Below are 18,502 nucleotides of genomic sequence, written 5' to 3'. Positions count from 1 at the left end.
GTTTATGAAGACAAAATCATTCTCTAGCTTGAATGATTAGCGGTAAGCTTCTAATTGTACAGGTATCTTCGATGGAATGTGTATTACAGCTAGTACATGTGCCCTTCTAGTACCTCGTCCACGTCCAAGTCCTCAACACTAGGCACCTCTCTCTCCCGATATCGACTATACCACTCTAGCAACTCCGGGATCGTTACAGTCGTCCGGGCCATAAGCCATGTACCGCCAAGCCCATGGCTTAACTTCCCCATCGGGCCGGTTTCTTCGGCAGTAAACTATGTAGAAGAAGCTCTCAACACCGTGCCCAGATTCCCATCCAGCAGCAACTGCCCAACAGCCGTCAACTGTCAGCTCGTGAGGTGTCTTGACGGTGGTATCGATCGATTCATCCGTCTCAGGGCCCGCACCGGTCCAGAACATGGCCTGATACGTCCACTTGGTCTCTCCCATCCCGGGGCCAGTCAATGCACCCACGTACTCCGCAAGAATGCGAAGCTTCGGAGGAGCGCTGATGCTCTCGCGAACTTCCTCAAGACACTTTGTTTTCAGAGCGTGCTCCAGACGGGAGAAATACAAATCTCGCTCATCGCTGGTCGGAAGAGACCACCCGCAACCGTCAAGATCGCAAAGCGGTGCGAGTTCATCGAACTTCGTGAGTATATCTTCTGGACTCGATATCAAAGTCCGGGCATCGGTCCGACCCAGGACGCTCGCAAAACAGTCTATTCTCATGTCTTCAGCTACAACTCCCCAATCTTCCAGATCCAGCTCAGCCTGCGTGGCAACTTGAACTAGATACTTGGGTCAGTCTGACTTCACGAAGACTGTTCTTGATGTCCACACACCGTAGACTTCAAGGGCGCGGCGATTGCGTTCGGCTATGTATGTACGATACGCATCAACTGCAGCCTTGACCTCATCACGCGTTGAGTACATTTTCGGGACGACGTAGTGAAAACAATTTTACCCTGACGAAGAGGCACGAAGGTTTCCCCAAACGCATAGAATAATAGGATGATAATTGATTGGTATTGACGCAGCGGATTCAGGTGCGATCAGGCGCGCTTGGCAATGATGGGTTGCTTTGGTGAGGGGAACGTGATGAGTTGAGATTGAATCTCCTAGATTTTAAATGGGTCTCTTTCCGGTTTCTTGCATAAAGGGGCTACTGTAACTGCAATAGAGGGAGAAAACCAACTGACTACAATGTCCTGTTGGTCGTGGTTCCGTGGTTCAAGGTCAGGCAGTTAAGTTAGTACCTAATTTTGTTAAATTGTTTCTATTGACACCGCCTACTGAGAGGCATTTCAGGTTTCTCTACATCGTACGAGAGAAAAACAAGGCGATTTTATCGCTCGTGGGTAGCACCTCGCAGTTTCACCGCCAACATTGGTAACTTGATGCCAAAATTGACTATACTGGGGGAAGACTCATTTGACGCTTGATCCGAGATGAAGCACTCCACCTCACGATGATTTGGACCTAGGCTCACGCATGCACGTTTGACGAGATGGGCGTTGAGAGAAGACCCGAAGTGGGTGTAGAGGTGTGGGATCACCACCTGACTTATGCTTTTCAGTGCTCTGATGCATATAGCTAATGCAGAAACTTGGGATAACTGTAGAGATGGGGTCAGATTCACTGCAGTTTTAACCCTCCTGGAGCTCCCAGAAATACCCCATAATGATTGTATCCTATTGGTTAAATCAGAGCTGCCTTATCCTTTTTAGAGCTCTGATGCAGATAGCTAATGCAGAGACTGGGATTAGGTCGGAAGGGGGGTAGGTTCACTGCAATCTTAACCTCCCAAGAGGGGACTGATATGTTTCCGTACACCATTGTACCCTATGTAACCTGGAAATATGCGGTAAGTATCTTGCTGGCAACGAAGCCATCGTCAACGAGGCTGACAACAACAAGAGTATGGCGAGTTGGCGTCGGCGCGGGCATTTATTCCGGACCCTTGGGCACGTATACTGCGAAGCTACTGGACCGGGCACTGACTGAGTTGCTACTGTGAAAGCTCCTACTGGCTGGGCTCAAAACTTCCTCAACATACGCGGTAAATATAACGAAAACATCCTATGGATGATGTCTCGGATATATGACCAGATCGTGACACATGTCCAAGATTCCCTCGACTCAGGGTCAGCCACCGCAATTTTGAAATACTCAGAAAGTGTCAACATATGTTTTGATTTGGCACTCCTAGAGCGCTTAGATATACGGTATGGGTGCACATAATAGCTAGGTTTTCAATGTCTTTGGCTTGTGCTGAACTTGACGGCTTGGAGCCTGAAAAGCCCTGCGCGTATTTCTAGTATGCATACACCCTGGGAAGGAGGCTTCCGTGATAATCACCAAGTGCTTCACATTCAAACATGGTGTGATAATATTGTCGAGACGACTAAGGTCCAACGCGTGGGGGACCAAGGTTTTCTCCACAAGGAGCCTCGGTAATAAATGAGTAAGATCAGTTCAAAACCAGTCAACTATTACATTCTAGGGAAGCCCACAATGGGTTGGATACACGCATTCTCAGGAGGCCTGGCAGATCCCCGCCATGCATCAGTTGGCTTTCGTTTCTCAAAAGGAGACATGCATGCTCCAGTGGCTGGGCGGTTGAACTGCGGGCAAACGGTTCTTGGTCGACTTCACTGCAATTTTAAGCCCTCCAGAGGGAGTCAATACATACTCCATTTGACACCATGCAGGAGTACGCCAAGATATCTGCCAGCACAGCGATGGTATCCATCCTATTGGCTTCAACGACCCTTTGGTTTTGTTACCCAGTTCTTTTAGTGGAGTTTTGCTGTCTGGGCGGATACTTCTGGCTAACCGGGCGGGCGTACGACGACGACAACAACGACGACGACGATAATAATAGGGACAGAGAGAGGGATAGGAATAGCGACGAAAATAATAAAAGTTAATCGAGATAAAATCAACTATAAGAGCTAATATAGGTAGTTATCCGCCCGGTTAGCTAGAAGTATCCGCCCGGATAGCAAGACTCTTTTAGTGTTCTAGAAAGATCAACGACCCGATAGCATCCGCCTGTTTTTCCGAGATGGAGACCTTCACAGCAATTTTAACCCACTCCAAGGGGACCAATAGCTACGTTCAATACCACCACCGCCAAGACAAGAGTTGTGCCGCGGGCGCGAAGGCCTCCTGACGCTTTTCTGGTATCCCAAATGCCTATGTGGGTAATGCATCTCTTAACATGATTCAAGTTAGAATACGGTGCGGTTAGGATAAGTATTAAGTTCGAATTCAAAAGCCTAAGCATCATTAATGAAGACCTAAGGCATGTAAGACCAATAGTCCTCCCTTGCGCAAAACTACCAGGAGTAGGCTTTTTTACTCACTTGAAACTAAGCCATTGGTGTTAATGTATGTTGCCATTGTTACTTGACTTAAACAGATATTCGCTTCATCATCATCTCTATTCACCCTACCCTTCTGGGGATCAATCATAGACAACCGCCCTCAAGACGGTATCGCATTCACCCTCAGATTGAAAAAGCCTTAGATGCCTCCCTAGATGTCTGAACCAGATTCAACCACAACTATCCTCCTACAGGCGGTTTAAACCTCTGCAGCATCAAAGTTGCGGATCAAATCATAATAAAACCTCAAAATCTCCATGTGCGCAGAAATCTGGATCCTCTCATCAATCGTATGCGCATTCACCGTAGCCCCGTTGCGAATGGGCACGAAGCGGTACACATTAGGCGTCAGGTCTACACAAGTACCGCATGTCAGCAAAGTCTTCTCGCAGCTCAAAACCTCGGAGGCCCTCCAAACCAAGATTAGAAGGAAGAAGGCAAGAAATCAGACTTACTCAGATAATGTCTCGTATCAGTGTTACCAGTCATCAGCTCCCCTACCGGCACAACCTTGCCCCCATCAAACGCAAACGAGCTCTGCAGCGTTCCCGAGAACAAATCCCAAATCGGGCCCTTGGTTGGCGACACCGGCGCCACGAGCGTCTTCTGCGAGGAGCTCAGGACCAAGGTGCCGTTGTAGTCGACCTCGTACTTAACCTCCACACCACCATTCTCCATACCAACGGAGCCCGCAAGATCTCTCTTCTGTGCAGCAGCGTACTTCTCGTACCCCTCGTCGCCCTCGAACGCCACAATCTTGACGCCGTACTTCTCCGCAATCCCGGAAATGTACGAGACGACGTTGTGCTGGATCTCAGGGATGCTGTTCTGCGGCGCGACGCGGTAGTTCACGCCAACCTTGACAACCTCCGGCATGGCGTTGATCTTCTGCCCGGCCTGGAAGTAGTCCACGCTCTGCGAGGTCTGCAGGCGGTAGTGCGTCGGGCGGTCGATCTCAACCAACGTCTCCGCAAGCGCCTGCAGATCACCCTCTTGGAGGAGCTTCGTGATCTCGGGCTGCGCGTCGGGGGAGTACCGCGCCTGGCAGACCATGTGCTCGTACAGCGGCGACTTTGTCGTCAGCTCGGGAGAGTACGGGTGCGCCTCGAGCGCGACGACCATCTCCGAGACGATGCCGATGCCTGTGTGCGGGAAGGGAACCGAGGAGTGGCCGCCGGTGACGTGCAGCTCGAGCCAGATGTCGACGTGGCCCTTTTCCATGACGGCGGGGAGGGCGTAGAGCGTCTTGGAGTCGAGCTGCTGCAGGCCCATGCCGCCCTCGTCGAGGATCAGCGCCATGCTGTTGTTGCCCCATTTCTGCTCGAGGTGCTTGGCAATGTGGCCTGCACCGCGCTGGCCGGAGCACTCCTCGTCGAAGCCCGAGGCGAGGATGATTGTGCGCTTAGGGACCCAGTCCGGGTTCGCAAGGAGGGTTTCGAGCGCCGAGAGGAGGGCTGTGAAGGAGTTCTTGTCGTCTGAGACGCCGCGGCCCCACATCCACTCGCCGTCAAAGTGCGCGGCGAACGGGGGATAGGTCCATGTCGAGGCGTCGGCGACGGGGACGACGTCCTGGTGGGCGGCGAGGAGGAGAGGCTTGAGGTCAGGAGAGGAGCCCGGGATGGTATAGACGAGGCCGAAAGTGTTTACTTTGACGAGTTCGGAGCGCGCGTGGACCGCTGGGTAGGTCTTGCGCATGACATCGTGGAGTTCGTAGAACACTTTCCAGCGCGGGTCGGTGTCAAAGTCGCCGAGATCGTCGTAGCAGATTGACGGGACGCGGACGAGAGCTGCATGGCGGGAGACTTGCTTGAGGATGGCGGCTTCGGAGGTGAAGAGCTCCTTTGCGGAAGGAAGACCGTCGGAGGGTGAGATCGGGGGCGGGAGATCGCAAGTGAAGGAGGAAGCTGAGGGGCTGGTGAGAGGATGTTGGTCGGAGGAGGCGACGACGGCCGCTGCCGCGGATAAGATGCTGACGAGGGTGTTGGAACGCATCGTGAAGCTGTTGTGGTCAACCGAAGGTGCTCCAACTCAATGCACTCAACTCCGGCTTTAAAATTGTCACCTTTCTTCGGCCCAAATCACGGAATAGAAGAAAGAGAACACAACCCCTCGCGGGAAGAGGTGTAGGAACGTCATTTTGTAAGCAGTCACACACAGAGATCCCTGTGTTGCGTGATAGCCACCTCCATGCATCCTTCACCATTGACCAGTCAGTTTCTCAAGAGCTTCCCCATCCCCCGCTCGCCGAGATAGGAGCTCTTTCACCAGCGTGCAATCATTGTGGGGTTTCAACAGATAACGGCATAGAACCCCAGTATTTGCCGATATCCATGTTTCGGAGTCGGAGTCCACCCGACCGGTGCCGATACGGACATGTGGGCGAGTCAACGCCGCGGGCAACTTGCGACCTGCCTAATCAGAGAGCGGAGGCTGCCATTGGGTGTCGGGTATTTGAGGTGGGGGTTCACGAATCTATCGGCAATTCTGTCATCATGAATTCTGTAGGATCGAATGCTACACGCAGGTCAGTCGGTGAACTGCTGTGTTAACGCATGAGAAGATGTCGACGGTGTTTGGCTATTTTTCATTGACTCGCTTAGAGGTCTGGACAAAGTTAATTGACACCGGGGCCGTTCCGTGGACCGGATGCCGCAGGTACCGGAGTCAAGCCAAGACACGGGACCGGGGTATGGTTCACGCAGCATTTGAAAGGCAGACTGAATAAGAAATGAAGATGTAAATATGCAATGACTACATGGCACCCGCTTATCGGTATGCTCTGGGTATGTGCTAAGTGAGATTTTCTGAGATTATCCAAGGCGTTTCCATGCCACTATTACTCCATTAAGATTGAATGAGATTATGCCAACAATTAGGCAGTCTGCGTAACCACGGGGCCGCCGGTTGTCGGGAGTGCAACCGGCGTTGAAAGAGCGTACAAATCAAACATCTTGGCCCCACCGCAGTAGTTGGCGGTGTTTGTTGTGGTCGTGACGGTACCGTCGGTGGTGAAGGTACTAACACTGCCATAGCAGTAATTCTTGCAGGCCTTGGTCCCGACAAGGGAGGTGACAACGCCGCCCTGGAAGTCGAGACTCGAGCCGCCGTAGCACTCGTGGTGGTACTCCAAGAACAGGTACGGTAGCTTGGTTGTCGGTGTTGGGGCCTTACTATACACCGAGTTGGCGTGAGCGATGCAAAGCTCAGGCGTAACGCTCTGGTTGGCAAACAGCAGAGGAAGCGCGTGTCCGGTAGGCCGGTCCCTGAAGCAGCCAACATAGTAGTACCCGTCGGTTGCCGTGGCTGAGGCCGACGACGTCGAGCTACCACTTGACGAGGGGGAACTACTTGTGGTTGTTGATGCCGGCACAGATGGCACGAGGGAGCTGGATGGCGCTACAGACGATGATGAGATCGCCGAGCTGCTTGATGACGGGCTGGGACTCGCGGCGGACGATCGCGAGCTGAGAACTGCGGAGCTCGAAGAGGTGACAATTGAACTGGCGCCAACAGAGGCAGAGCTGGAACCGACTGAGGATGATTGAATAGTCGAGGCACTGGAGGACAAGGATGACTGCTCACCAGCAGCAGAAAGCTTGAAAAGACCAAGGCGGCTGGTTCCTCCGCAGTACTCAGACTATTCACCGTTAGAAGACATCTTGCGGCGGGGGAAAGTAGACTTACCTGGTTGCCGCGACAGAGCATATCGCACTCCTTCAGCGGAGCCGGGACCGATCCCGCGTTGGTTGCACTTCCGCACCAGCCTGATATCATTGTTAGAAAACGTCTAGTAAGCACGAGACACGAAACCTACACTCTTGGGCGTACTCAACACCCATGTACTGGAAGTTGCCCTTGGCGCAGAAGGCGGCGCAAGCCTTGGTTGTCATATCTGCCGAGCCGAAGGAAGCCCCTGACAAAGCGCGTCCGTTGACGCCTTCGGTCTGGCATCCCAGGAACTCGTAGTCGCCTGCTCGTGCAGCGTGCTGGGGTTGAGACGGTGCTTGGTTGGGGATTGTGTTGTTGTAAACCGAAAGGCGGAAGCCGGCACCACACAGACCGACGGAGGAACCCGCACAAGGCGAAGAACATTCGGCTTCTGAGGTTGACATCTTGGCAGCTTGCGCATCCCAGCCGCAGTAACATTCGCGGCCGTACTCGACACCAAAGTAGTTAAAAGCTCCACCACCTGGCGCACCAGTACTGCAGAATGCAGCGCACTTGGCCAAGCTCATATCGTCTGACGCAGAAGACGCCCCTTGGAAGAGTCTCTCGCCGTCAACAAGGTCTTTGAAGCACCCAGCGTATTGCCATTGTCCGCCGATGATAGCAGGCATCTGAGGATTGAGGGGTGACGCGACAAATGTTGCAGATGGGGTCGCACTGCTCGAAGTCGTGGAAGTGGGGGTGATTGTCGAGACGAAAGCCGTGCTGCTTGAGCTTGAGGCACCAGATGAAGCACTAGACGCCAAAGACGACGAAGTCGCAGTTGAGCTGGAAACACCGCTGCTCGCAGATGCTGCAGAGCTAGTGACAGCCGAGGAGGATGCCACAGAGGACGCCGGAGGGACGCTGCTAGCCGACGATGCTCTAGTGGAGGATCTCGTTGATGCTGGCAGAGATGAGCTAGAGCTGGGGTTCTTGAGGGACTGGTAGAAACCAGCTATGTCGAATGCTGTGATATCGGCGTACAAGCTCATGTGCCCGTTGTCGCCACCACATGCCTGAGTGTCATCTCCAGTGCAATCGAAAGTGCACAGATTGAGGGACTCGTCCTCGTACGTAGAGGGGTTCTTAATGCTGGAACCGCACCAACACTCTTGGTGGTACTGGACACCAGATAGGGCAAAACCTCTGTCGTTGCAGATCCCCTGGCACTGCTGCAGCGTGTTCGTTTTTTGCTGAGCAGCAGTGTTGACAGAGTTCTGAAGATTGCGGCCCAAATTGGTGGTATCCTTGAAGCATCCGACATATTGGTATTTGGCAGTGCCGTTGGAAAGAAGAGGCCCGACCTGCTTGCTGACAACTGTGCCTTCGAACACAATGTCGTGACGACCCGAAACTTCGCCGGTGGTTGAGTTAAGACCATCAGTGCTGAGTGTCCACGTGGCACGTAAAGCCTGGGCAGGGTGGTTCGGCTGAACAGGCGCGGCATGAATGCCAACGCTTCCAATGGAGCAGCTACCGCCGACAACTTGCGTTCCCTCAGTGAGCTCATTATTAGGGTTCAAGGCGAAGAGCTGCGAGGTGGCGGGAGGCTTGGAAATGGTGATCGTCAGAGGGGCATCGCCCTTGTTGCAGACCCTGATTTGCTTGTCGACAAGGCCTCCTGCAACCACGTTTCCGTATGAGACAGTGTAGTTTGACAGCACAGTCCAGCCACCGGAGCCATTAGAAACCTCGAACGAAACTGCAGGCGGGTCGTTGACGGAAGCACTCAAAGTGAGCACAGCAGTCCCTCCGTTAGACCAGATGGTGATCTTTGACAAGTATGATCCAGGCGTCTCCCTCAAGAAGCGCAAGGCGACAGTCAGGCTCTTTCCGGACTCAAGAGTGGAACCAACTGTCGGGAAGTTTGTAGATGAGAAACCAGAGCCAAGCCCGCCATCACTGGTAAAGTTGGCGTAGTCGCTAGTGTTCGTCTGCCAGGCGAAGCCGGTGAATGTCAAGGTGCCGTTACCAACATTTTGAATGAGAGCAGATCCCGTGAGGCCGTCTGGGGCGTCACGGAGGACCAATCTACCGAAAGCAACATCCGATGGTGTGGCACTCAGAAAGGCGCCCTGCTTGACAACAGTGCCTTGGACAGACACTAGCACACTAGTAGCGTACTCGGCAGGAGGGCTGATGGAGAGCGTGACGGCGCTAGAAAGCACTCCAGGCACAATCGGGACGGCCGGGTTGGAGAGGTCCCAAGTGACGTTCAAGGAGAAAGATGCTCCTGCAGCGACCGCACCCTGGGGTAGAGTTGAATTGGAGCAAGTGAAAGTCGGGTCCGCAGCGGTGCAACCATTGACCTTGGTAAGAGCGACGTTGGCTTTGCAGTTGACAGTCACGCTGGCAGTGGAACCAGCTTCGAGAGACCCAAAGTCCACTGGGCTGGTGCAGTTGACAGCAGGGTTGACGGGAGATCCCAGCGCCACAAGCCTGTTGTTGTTGACGTTCATGAACACACGACCATCACCAAAGACCGGACGCTGGAACTTGTTGCTACCTTGGGTGGAAGGCAGAGTGATGGGAACCATGATGCCGTCCTGAGGAACGGCACGGAAAGCTTGGAGACCGACGTTGACATCTGCAACCCAGACCTGCCAGGTGTTAATCAAAGTCAGTGGACGTGAGCGGGTGAGGGGGATCTTACAATGCCAGTGCCAGGCTTGCCGTTGTCTGATGTAATGGTCATTTGTCCGACACCAACGCGACCAGCTCCGACGAAGGAAGCTGATTTGCCGGCAAGGGTGAATTGAGGCGCACCCTTCGCGTCGAAGCCAAGCTTATACGCAACAAGCGGGCCACCGACAGTGGTCGCGTAGATGTAACCGCCTTCGCCAGGGTAGCTGCCGAATCCGCCGTACAATGAAAAGCCAAGCTCAATTGTCTGGATGATACCATCGCCGCCGTCAGCCGCCTGTCGAAAACCGCCGAGATTGTCGGCGTTCATGATGTAGGCTCTGCCCTTCTTTCCAGCCGTAACGCACATGCGGTTGACGCCGGTGCCCTTGAAAACGGTTGGATCCAGGACGGTAAGTCCCGAAGAGCCGACATCGCGGTCACCGGCATCGAGACCAACGTAGTCATATGGCTGAAAGTAGTCAATCAGACTCAGCTTTCCGGTCGAAGCTACCTCCATCTTTACCGTGCACTCGTCGAGGGTGGACATGTAGACTCTGCCACTGGCGGGAACATTTCCGTTGGCATGTCCCTGACCGTTGCCTGCCACGAAATAGACGTTGTTGCCGATGACGGGCAAACCCATGCCACTCTGCCAAATACCTGCCTTGCCTCCCGTTTCGTTTGCGAGATCAATTGGTTGCGGCTTCGGAGCTCCAGGAGCGGCTTCCGTGGCCCACATGCTTACCGGGCCCACGCCGGGTGTCTTGCTGACAGAGACGAGATAGCCAGTGTAGTTCCAGCGACCGCAGTGAGAGCCGAATGCGGCAACGATGTGGCCGTTGAGCTCGGCCAGAGAGGGACGCTGCAGGGCCACACCACCAACGAAGTACTTGGCTGGGTCGTTATCGGCATTGATACCGTCAATCAGGACGGGGAATCTGTCGACGTCTTCGAGCGAGGGAATACGAATCGCGTACATCTTGTAGACACCGTTGGCTGTGCCGGAAGTGGTCCCATCTCGATAGCCCTTGGAGAAGACGTACATGATGCTTGTCGCGGGATCGATGATGGGGGTACCGGTGATGCCAACCCAGTTCGGGATGTCGCCGCAGTTGCTGTCGGCAGCGGAGAAGGGGGCCTGGAGAGTCCTCTGCTTCAGAATGTTTCCGGTCTTGCTGTCGAAGATACGAATGATGTTCATCTCGGAGGCGGTGATGACGAGTTCGGTGCCCCCCTCGGGTGTGTAAACCAACGGCTTGGCCAACCAGAACTCCTTGCTGTCAGGAGAAGTGAAAGTCCATAAGTTTCTGAAGCTTGAAGAACCGGCAACGTTTGGGTCAAGGTTGTGGTTGGGGAGATAGCCCGATTGAGGCAAATCCTGCAATAGTATGTCGTCAGTCCACATCCCATCGTAGTCGGTACAACTCAAACACAGAACTTGTGACTTCGGAGGAGGGACCAGAACTTACAGCATCACGGTATGAATCGGTGGAGGCCAGCGAAGCAACCAGTGCTGGCAACGAAGCCAGCACTCCGATGGACAACCTCATCCTGGCAGACTGAGAAGGGAAAGAAAGAGGGACGAAATGTCTGCCTGGACACAGAAGAAAACCCAAGAGATGACTTGAGGAAGTAAAGAGAGTGTGGCACTTGAGAAGGACATGATGAGGATCTGGGATCGCGCGAGATAATAAACAAAACCCATGATGGCCAAGATTGTGAGCCAAGAGCATGGCACCCCTCAACACGCCAGATGGGGCACAGCCGCGGCCCTTCCGTCGCGGCCGACATCGACCTAGCCCATGGGTCGAACTAGAGCTTTTCCATCGAAGCTAGGCGTAGGCGCAGAACATGCGCTTCATGCACGACCAAAGTGTTTGCTCGCATGGTTTTGGCGAGCTGGCAGTCGTGCGTGTGGAGGAAGGTTGTGAAGGGATGGTGCGCACGCCCAGGCTTGTTTGATTAGGGCGAGATATTGAAGACGCCCGAGACAATCCAGGGAAGGCGGGAAAGGCATGCCGAGCGTGAAAGCAGGGGAGCTTCTTCTCTCAGCTCTGGCACAGTATGTAGACCACAGGTCAGGGTCGGAGAGAATCGTCCAAAACAGCAACGAGCACAGGCGTAAGCCCAAAGCCCAGCGGAGCGAAGTCAAGAACCGGGAGCCGAGTGTTGTGCACCCGTAGCAAGGGAGGGACTGTGCCCTTGGGAGTTGGCGAGACATGGGGCATCCAGGCTGGCGGATGGAAGCCATGCGACGAGCCAGGGATGATGCACTGGTGGTGTGCTTCAACAAGCAAGGCGAAGCTGGCAGGCTGCCCAATGATTAGCCCAATGGTCCATCACAAGGCGCATCTCATTCATGGAATGCCCGGAATGCGTGGCTGCACGGAGCCGGGGGCCGGAGGCCACGATAGATGTGATTCAATTGCTTTGTTGTCTTAGCCGGCCAAGTATCTCTCCGACGCCCGGCAACTAGTCGCCACGAGTAGATTGGGTTGACATTGTTTGCCAGGCATGTTGGATCTGGGCAGGACGAGATCTGCCGTGGGGTGGGCACGTCGAAGACATGCAGAAGAAACAAAGTCGATTGAAGGGGCTCCGAAAAACGAAGCCAACACTAAGGTACGGACGGGAGGGTGGAACAAGCTCCGATGCGCAGGGAATGCAGCTTGGGGAAGAGATTGGGGGCGTCGGGCGCTAGTCTTGATGGAGTCAGGTGTTTACTTAAGCGAGCAGCATCACCTGCAGGCAAGCCCGTCTTCACTCTGCACGGAAGGAGCGCTCCAGCACTCGGGTGCACCTTCCTGTACCTGCACCTGCACCTGCCTGCTGCACGATGCAAGGGCGGAAGGCACACGGAAGGTGGGCTCGACCGGAGGCAGCTCGCCGCTAAAGCACGCAAAAAATACGGTTGAAAATATGGTTGTGTTAGCGGTCGTTCGCTGCACCGGGCCCTCCTGGCATTAATCCAAATCAGAGAATGATGACGTTGGAAAGACAGGGGTGTAAGCTGTGGACTATCGATGCCATCGATGCTTGCAAACCCCACTATTGCATTCTGCGACCGAGGTCAGGTGCCATCGTGATCTGGCTAAGCAAGATGGCAGGAGGGCAAGCACCTTCAGCTCGCCACTGCCATGTTCGAGGTGTGCTCTTTCCATCCTCGTTGAGTCTGGGGCGTCCCTTCCGTCGTTCTGTAGGTAGCCCTTCCATACGCAGAAGGGGCGGGGTGGCGGCCGTACCTGCGTCGCGACTGCAGAGGCAAGTGCCTGTCGGTTTCCTCTTTCCCCTCCCTCTTGCTGAATTGAGTGATGACAGCCTCCCTCCGTCTCCTTCTCCTTTGGCATGCTTCTCCTCCATCATGCATCTCGCCGCAGTCGACGAGAACAAACCGCATCCTTCCGTCTCCAGATGATGATCATCCTCACCACCCCTACTTATATTCGATGCCGATATTACCGGTGCTCCCTCTGCTCGACGCCAAGCTGAGGGACGCTTGCTTTTGAACATGTTCCACCACGACACGAGGATCGCGATAGATCCCAAACATTGGACTCACCACGCCGCATGGCCGAATTGCGATAACCTGCTCTCGTACGACTGCTTACTTGGCTCTCGCGTCCTCCGCCTCAACGCACCACACCTCCCTGTCTCCAAAGTCGATTTGGGCATTTGGGCCCAAGGCACGGCACGGCCGATTCGCTCCCTGCGTCTGGTGCCTGAGCTGCTGCAGTGCAAGGACAACTTGCACCAGACACCGGTCATCCCATCACTTCGTCCAAACCAGCTCGTCGGGTCTCCTGTCATCCCATCTCTTCAGTCTTCCCTTGGCAATCGTCCACCACCATCACCGCCCGCGGTTTCCTCACACGTCTTCTTTGTTCGCCTTGCCCGAATTCATCTTCAAGAGCCTCGAGAACTACCAACTGTTGGTTGGCCCCCACGATGAAAAAACAGATCGGCAATCAAACTCAGGCCACGGACCAACGATGCAGCATGTTGGGCACGGCGCGCCTGGGTAGCCGCCACTCTCACACTTGATGGCGGTCGCGATGCCGATTCTAGACCATCTCTCTCTCTGGAGTCTGAGCACCATGGACAAAAACAAAGCTTCCCTCGTCATCGAGAGAGGGACTGCGTCATGATTAAACCTGGCCGAATTCTCTGTTTCCCTTGATTGCATCCCACGTGCACTCAACGAGGAAGACGTTGAGTGGCATGCTTTGCTTCAGCCCCCAAGATCCACAGCTCCGCCCTTGTCGGTCTCGAAGTCCGTTTTGGTAGGGATTGACCTGACCAACGTTCCTGTCCATTGGAGGCTTTTTGCATCGACAAACATCCGTCAGTAAGCTGCTGTTGGTTTGCGAAAGAAGGGAAAGTTTTCTATTCGGAAACGCTAGCTAAGCACCTAAAAATAGGAGATGACGGGAAACGTTCCATCTGCCGGTACCCTAAAAAACTCTTCCCGTCGGCCTTCAGGTCTACCAGTCTAGCGCAATGCGCCGGTTGCCATCGATTCAGCGGCGTCTCTGCCCTTTTCATCATTGTTTTGTCGGCTATGGTTCCATGACATACAACGTTAGCCCTTGTCCTCTATGGCTGCGCTTTTGCCAGTTCCGATTTGGTTCTTCGATGGCTAACACAGGATCAGCTTGTGCCCGCACCACATCCACCTGTCGAACCGCCGACGCGTCCATCGCCGAGAATCAGCTCCGTGTGAGACGCGGGGGCCATCGGGAATTATCAGGACCCTGGTTCGTCGCCGTCTTCACTCTTCAGGCGTTGCAGATTTCTCTAGGAGAGAGACAGTGGATCGAACCACCTGTGTGCTCTCTCAGCGCCAGTCAATAGAGCCTCGTGAGCATCTGCAACGCCAGCATATCCCCGCAAAAAGACGTTCGGCGGACCCGCGAGTCAGGGGGATCCGCATAGAAAAGACCCCTTTTTGCAGTAGAATACGAGCAGGCTGAGGACTAGCGTCCTCGGCAATGCAGTCAATGCCTTGGATCCACTGGTCATGTTCAGAAAAGGATGGAAGTTCTTCGTCTGCTGCATTGGTTACGATCAGTCTTGCCCCCATCATCTTCGACGACCACATTATTGAGGGGCTTGCAGCGACTGTCACTGATGCGCTGAAGAAGAAGCGCTGTCGCTCACCTTTGTTGCCTGTCTCGGGAATCGTAAACGAGGTCAGGAAGGTGCGGTGATGCTGGCACGCCTTGGCCTCGTAGGGCTGCTGGTCAGCTGCGCCTCTGGTGCCTATGTTCAATGGCAAACGTGCGACGAAGTCTCATCCAGAAACGATCCTTTCGCCCCTACGAGCCTCGATGCGAAGTTAAGACAACTAGATGACGGAGATGAGCGACTATCATTTCGGGTAGGGCGATGGATCGAAGAAGAAGAATACGAGGAAATCGCCCGAATGATGCCCACAGCGGCTCTAGAAATCCAGATGCTGGGACGATCATCAGCCTTCAGCGCAAAGACTAGTACGACATGCGCGAAGCTCAACTTTGCCAAAGGCTGGAAGTCGACCATGCGAAACCCGGCGAGTCTGTACGTCAACTTCGAAACCGATATTGGCCGTCTGCCTCCATTGTCGACATTCCATGCGACGCTGCATCTGCAGAGCAACGACTCCGAAGACATCAGCTGCCGACAAGCAAACATAACTCCTACGCTCGATCCGACCACGATATCTGCAATTGGCTACACGACATGGGGCGTTTTCCTCTTCGTGTTTCTTGTCGGTGTCTTGCGCTCCGTCTACAGTGCCCCAGTGACGCTCGACGAGGAACAGCGTTCCATACGGACGGTCCTTCCGAACGTCGGCGATTGCTTGCAGTACATCCAATTTGTCTTCCTGACTGGTGGGCTCAGCCTCCGGTATCCCGGCTTCTACCAGCCTGTGGTCAGCAACTTGAATTGGTTCTCGCTTTTCGTGGTTGGGCCTGTTACACACGGGGTGACTTATGACAAAGTCCAGGATGGAATCTACGTCATGAATGGCACGTATGGCGGTACATTTGGTCTGGAGTTGATGACCCAAATTGCAGGTGCTCCTATGACGATGGATACCTGGATCAATATGGTTGTTCTCATGGTGATTGTTGCTCTCGGCTGCGCCGTGGTGATCGAGGTCGTGTGGCTCGTGAACCGTCACCGAAATTCCGATGGCGAGGTTTCTGAATCAACTGTCGGCTTGCGACACACTTTCAGCCGTGTCCTTCGAATCATACTGTCCTACTTCATGTTGCCCTTGGCGGCCCTCTCCTTTTATCAGCTGGATCACGCTTCGTTCTTGCCAGCATACCATACGTCACTCGCAGTGGCGCTCATTGTTGCCATGATGGGCGCGTTTATTTGGCTTCTCCGTCAAATTCCTACGCACAGTCTTGGCGTCTTGATATTCGACAGCACGAAGCGGTATAGACGGATCGCGCCTACTGAGGACTTCCGACGACATGACGAGACCTTCATTCTCATCCTATTCGTTCTGGTTTTCGTCCGTGGCGCGGCCATCGGCGGGTTGCAGATCTCGGGCCCGGCGCAGCTGGCCGTCCTTGGCTCATGCGAACTTCTGCTCTTAGCGAGTATTGCTGGGTTCCAGGCCTATTCTACCTTTTCCATTGGCGCGATTGCGGCAACCATGCGCCTCTGCAGCTTAATATTCATGGTGTCGTTCCTGCCGGACCTTGCGGGACACGAGACGAAAAGCGCCATCGGCTACTTGCTTCTGGCACTGCATACCGGCATGCTTCTATTGGGCTTCTTTGTCCCGGCGGTCTGCGACCTTGTTGCGCTGTGCAAGACGTGGTGGAAGGCTCCAAGGCCTGATGTACGTTGTCTGTCTACTTTTGCAATCTATCATCTGACAATATATAGGTATATGGACTCCGACAGCTTAGACGTCGTCAGGTATCGAGAACAAACCTTTCTACAATGTACGACGCCGACAGCTCCTACGGGTTGCCCTCTGAGCACGACGCATTCGGGGAACCTGCTGCTGGCTACCTTCACCCAACGTACCGCCCTGATAGTCCCAGCACATTGCGTCTGAATTCATCAACTACATCAAGTCGATACTATCGCCCTCCTCGCTCACCATCGCGTGGGACGTCCATCTCTTCTTCCGATTACTATCGAAGATCCGAAAGCATTGCGTCGCCAGCTTCGTCTGCTTACCCACCATCGAGAAGCACATCCGCATCCGCCACCCTGGCAGAGAAGCGATCCATCCAGCGTTCCGAGTCCATCATGTCGCCGGGTAGGCTATCAGAGGAATCAACACAAGAAGAGGATTCGGCCATTGAGCCTCAGACATCATCGACTAAGGCCGATGGAAGGCCACTTGGTCCACGATGGAGCGACTACTCGTTCCGCGAAGCCGACCTATACTACGGCGCCCCTAGACCGGCGCCCGCCACACGAGCATCTGAAGAAATTCCCCGCCCTCCTGCTCCCAAGCCATCACTTCGATCTACTTCTGGTATTTGGGCCAAGTTCACTGGCCAGCCAAGTATAGAGCACGGATTTCAGGTCGTGAGACCGCCTCGACCTGAGCAGGGCTTTGTTGTTGTCAGACCTAACAGGCCAAGCAACCTCAGCAGTAGCTCAAGCTCGAGCGATGGAGAGACGAGATGATGTTAATCGTATGAGGCGGCACACGAGAATCGTTGTTTACACAGACGGTTGACGTGACGTCAGTTTCCTAATATCCTGGGACAATGCATCGGAAGGGGCGCAACAGAGCAGAATAGCTCCAGATGAAATTCAGTACATATTTATATTTCAGCCGATAACCATATTAATCAGGCGTCTGCATCAATTTACCTACTTGCGCATCAGTGAGGATCTGCACGTCTCAATCCAAGGTTATCTATGGCTGCTAGGCAGTGCTAAACTTGCTGGAAGCAAGATGCGAATTCAACAACATCACTACTGATGGATGAGCTGAACTTACATGCACGTCTTGTCAAACGAACTTCGTCCGATCACCTCAATCCTTCTAACCCAATTTGGGATAAAATATCCAGCTGGGGCCATGATGTCGTGTCAGCCCATTTTTGGCAGGTTGTCAAGCAGCTGTGGCCATGGCATCCTGGGGCTCCATCTCAGTGGCGACCGGCGCGCGCGCGGCAGATCAGCATGGATGTGGACTGCCTAAACAGGCGCGGTCCCCGGCGACGGGGGTCCCATTGTTTTTGATGATCCTTCCCGCGGCTGTCCTGAGATGGAGATGCAGTGCGGAATGATGCCGGAACGCATTTGCTGATGAGAGTGGGCGATTAAGATGAGTCTCTGAACATCTGTGGGCTGTGCTGAAAACGTTGACGTGCTGAACTTTGGATTCTTAATTTTTAGGATGACTTCGACCTCTCTCAACGAAGTGCAATGAACCCTTTGGACTCTTTTCATCGCTTCCAACATCGAGCCAACCCAGATCAGATCTGCCGCGGCTTGCGGATTCCATCGGGGGTCCCGATCTCAGCAATCAACATGGAAGGTTGCACTCGACGACCCTCCCGTCGACAGGGAATCGCCCATAAGAGAATCGGCTCACCCAATCCCCATCTCATCAGCCCATCCATCGACTGAAAAAAATTCACAGCAATACCAAGACTTGGCTGGGGCCCAATTCCGTTTCCCCACAACCCGTTGATGTTTTGTTGGTGTGAAAGGGGGCCAGGCCAGGGACCACTGGGAAATCTTTCGACAACGCCATTTCTGCTTAAGTGAGCGCAGAAAACCGAAGCAACAGCGATCGCTCTCGGAAG

The 18,502-nt window shown here is 54.1% G+C and overlaps 3 protein-coding genes across 3 annotated transcripts; 1 reads left to right on the top strand and 2 right to left on the bottom strand.

Annotated features, from left to right (window-relative positions):
• Window positions 1-3,591: 3,591 nt before the first annotated feature.
• Window positions 3,592-5,384, bottom strand: COL26b_008760 (uncharacterized protein; the record flags this gene model as incomplete). The annotated part of the gene is made up of 2 exons (XM_053181509.1): window positions 3,592-3,746; window positions 3,848-5,384. The coding sequence occupies 2 exons, from the start codon at window positions 5,382-5,384 to the stop codon at window positions 3,592-3,594; spliced, it is 1,692 nt and encodes a 563-aa protein (XP_053034520.1).
• An 880-nt stretch (window positions 5,385-6,264) lies between these two features.
• On the bottom strand, window positions 6,265-11,275 carry COL26b_008759 (uncharacterized protein; the record flags this gene model as incomplete). Its single annotated transcript, XM_053181508.1, has 7 exons — window positions 6,265-6,715; window positions 6,741-6,863; window positions 6,959-7,029; window positions 7,077-7,156; window positions 7,207-9,700; window positions 9,754-11,103; window positions 11,195-11,275. The coding sequence occupies 7 exons, from the start codon at window positions 11,273-11,275 to the stop codon at window positions 6,265-6,267; spliced, it is 4,650 nt and encodes a 1,549-aa protein (XP_053034519.1).
• Window positions 11,276-15,147: 3,872 nt separating this feature from the next.
• On the top strand, window positions 15,148-16,996 carry COL26b_008758 (uncharacterized protein; the record flags this gene model as incomplete). Its single annotated transcript, XM_053181507.1, has 2 exons — window positions 15,148-16,563; window positions 16,766-16,996. 2 exons carry the CDS (start codon window positions 15,148-15,150, stop codon window positions 16,994-16,996), a joined length of 1,647 nt encoding a protein of 548 aa, XP_053034518.1.
• Between the last annotated feature and the right edge of the window lie 1,506 nt (window positions 16,997-18,502).

The sequence above is a fragment of the Colletotrichum chrysophilum genome, assembly GCF_026319265.1.
Source record: "Colletotrichum chrysophilum strain AFK26 chromosome Unknown scaffold_79, whole genome shotgun sequence".
Taxonomy (NCBI): Eukaryota; Fungi; Ascomycota; class Sordariomycetes; order Glomerellales; family Glomerellaceae; genus Colletotrichum; species Colletotrichum chrysophilum.
The sequence above is the reverse complement of the archived record's forward strand: the minus strand, read 5'-3'. Positions and strand labels throughout refer to the sequence as shown.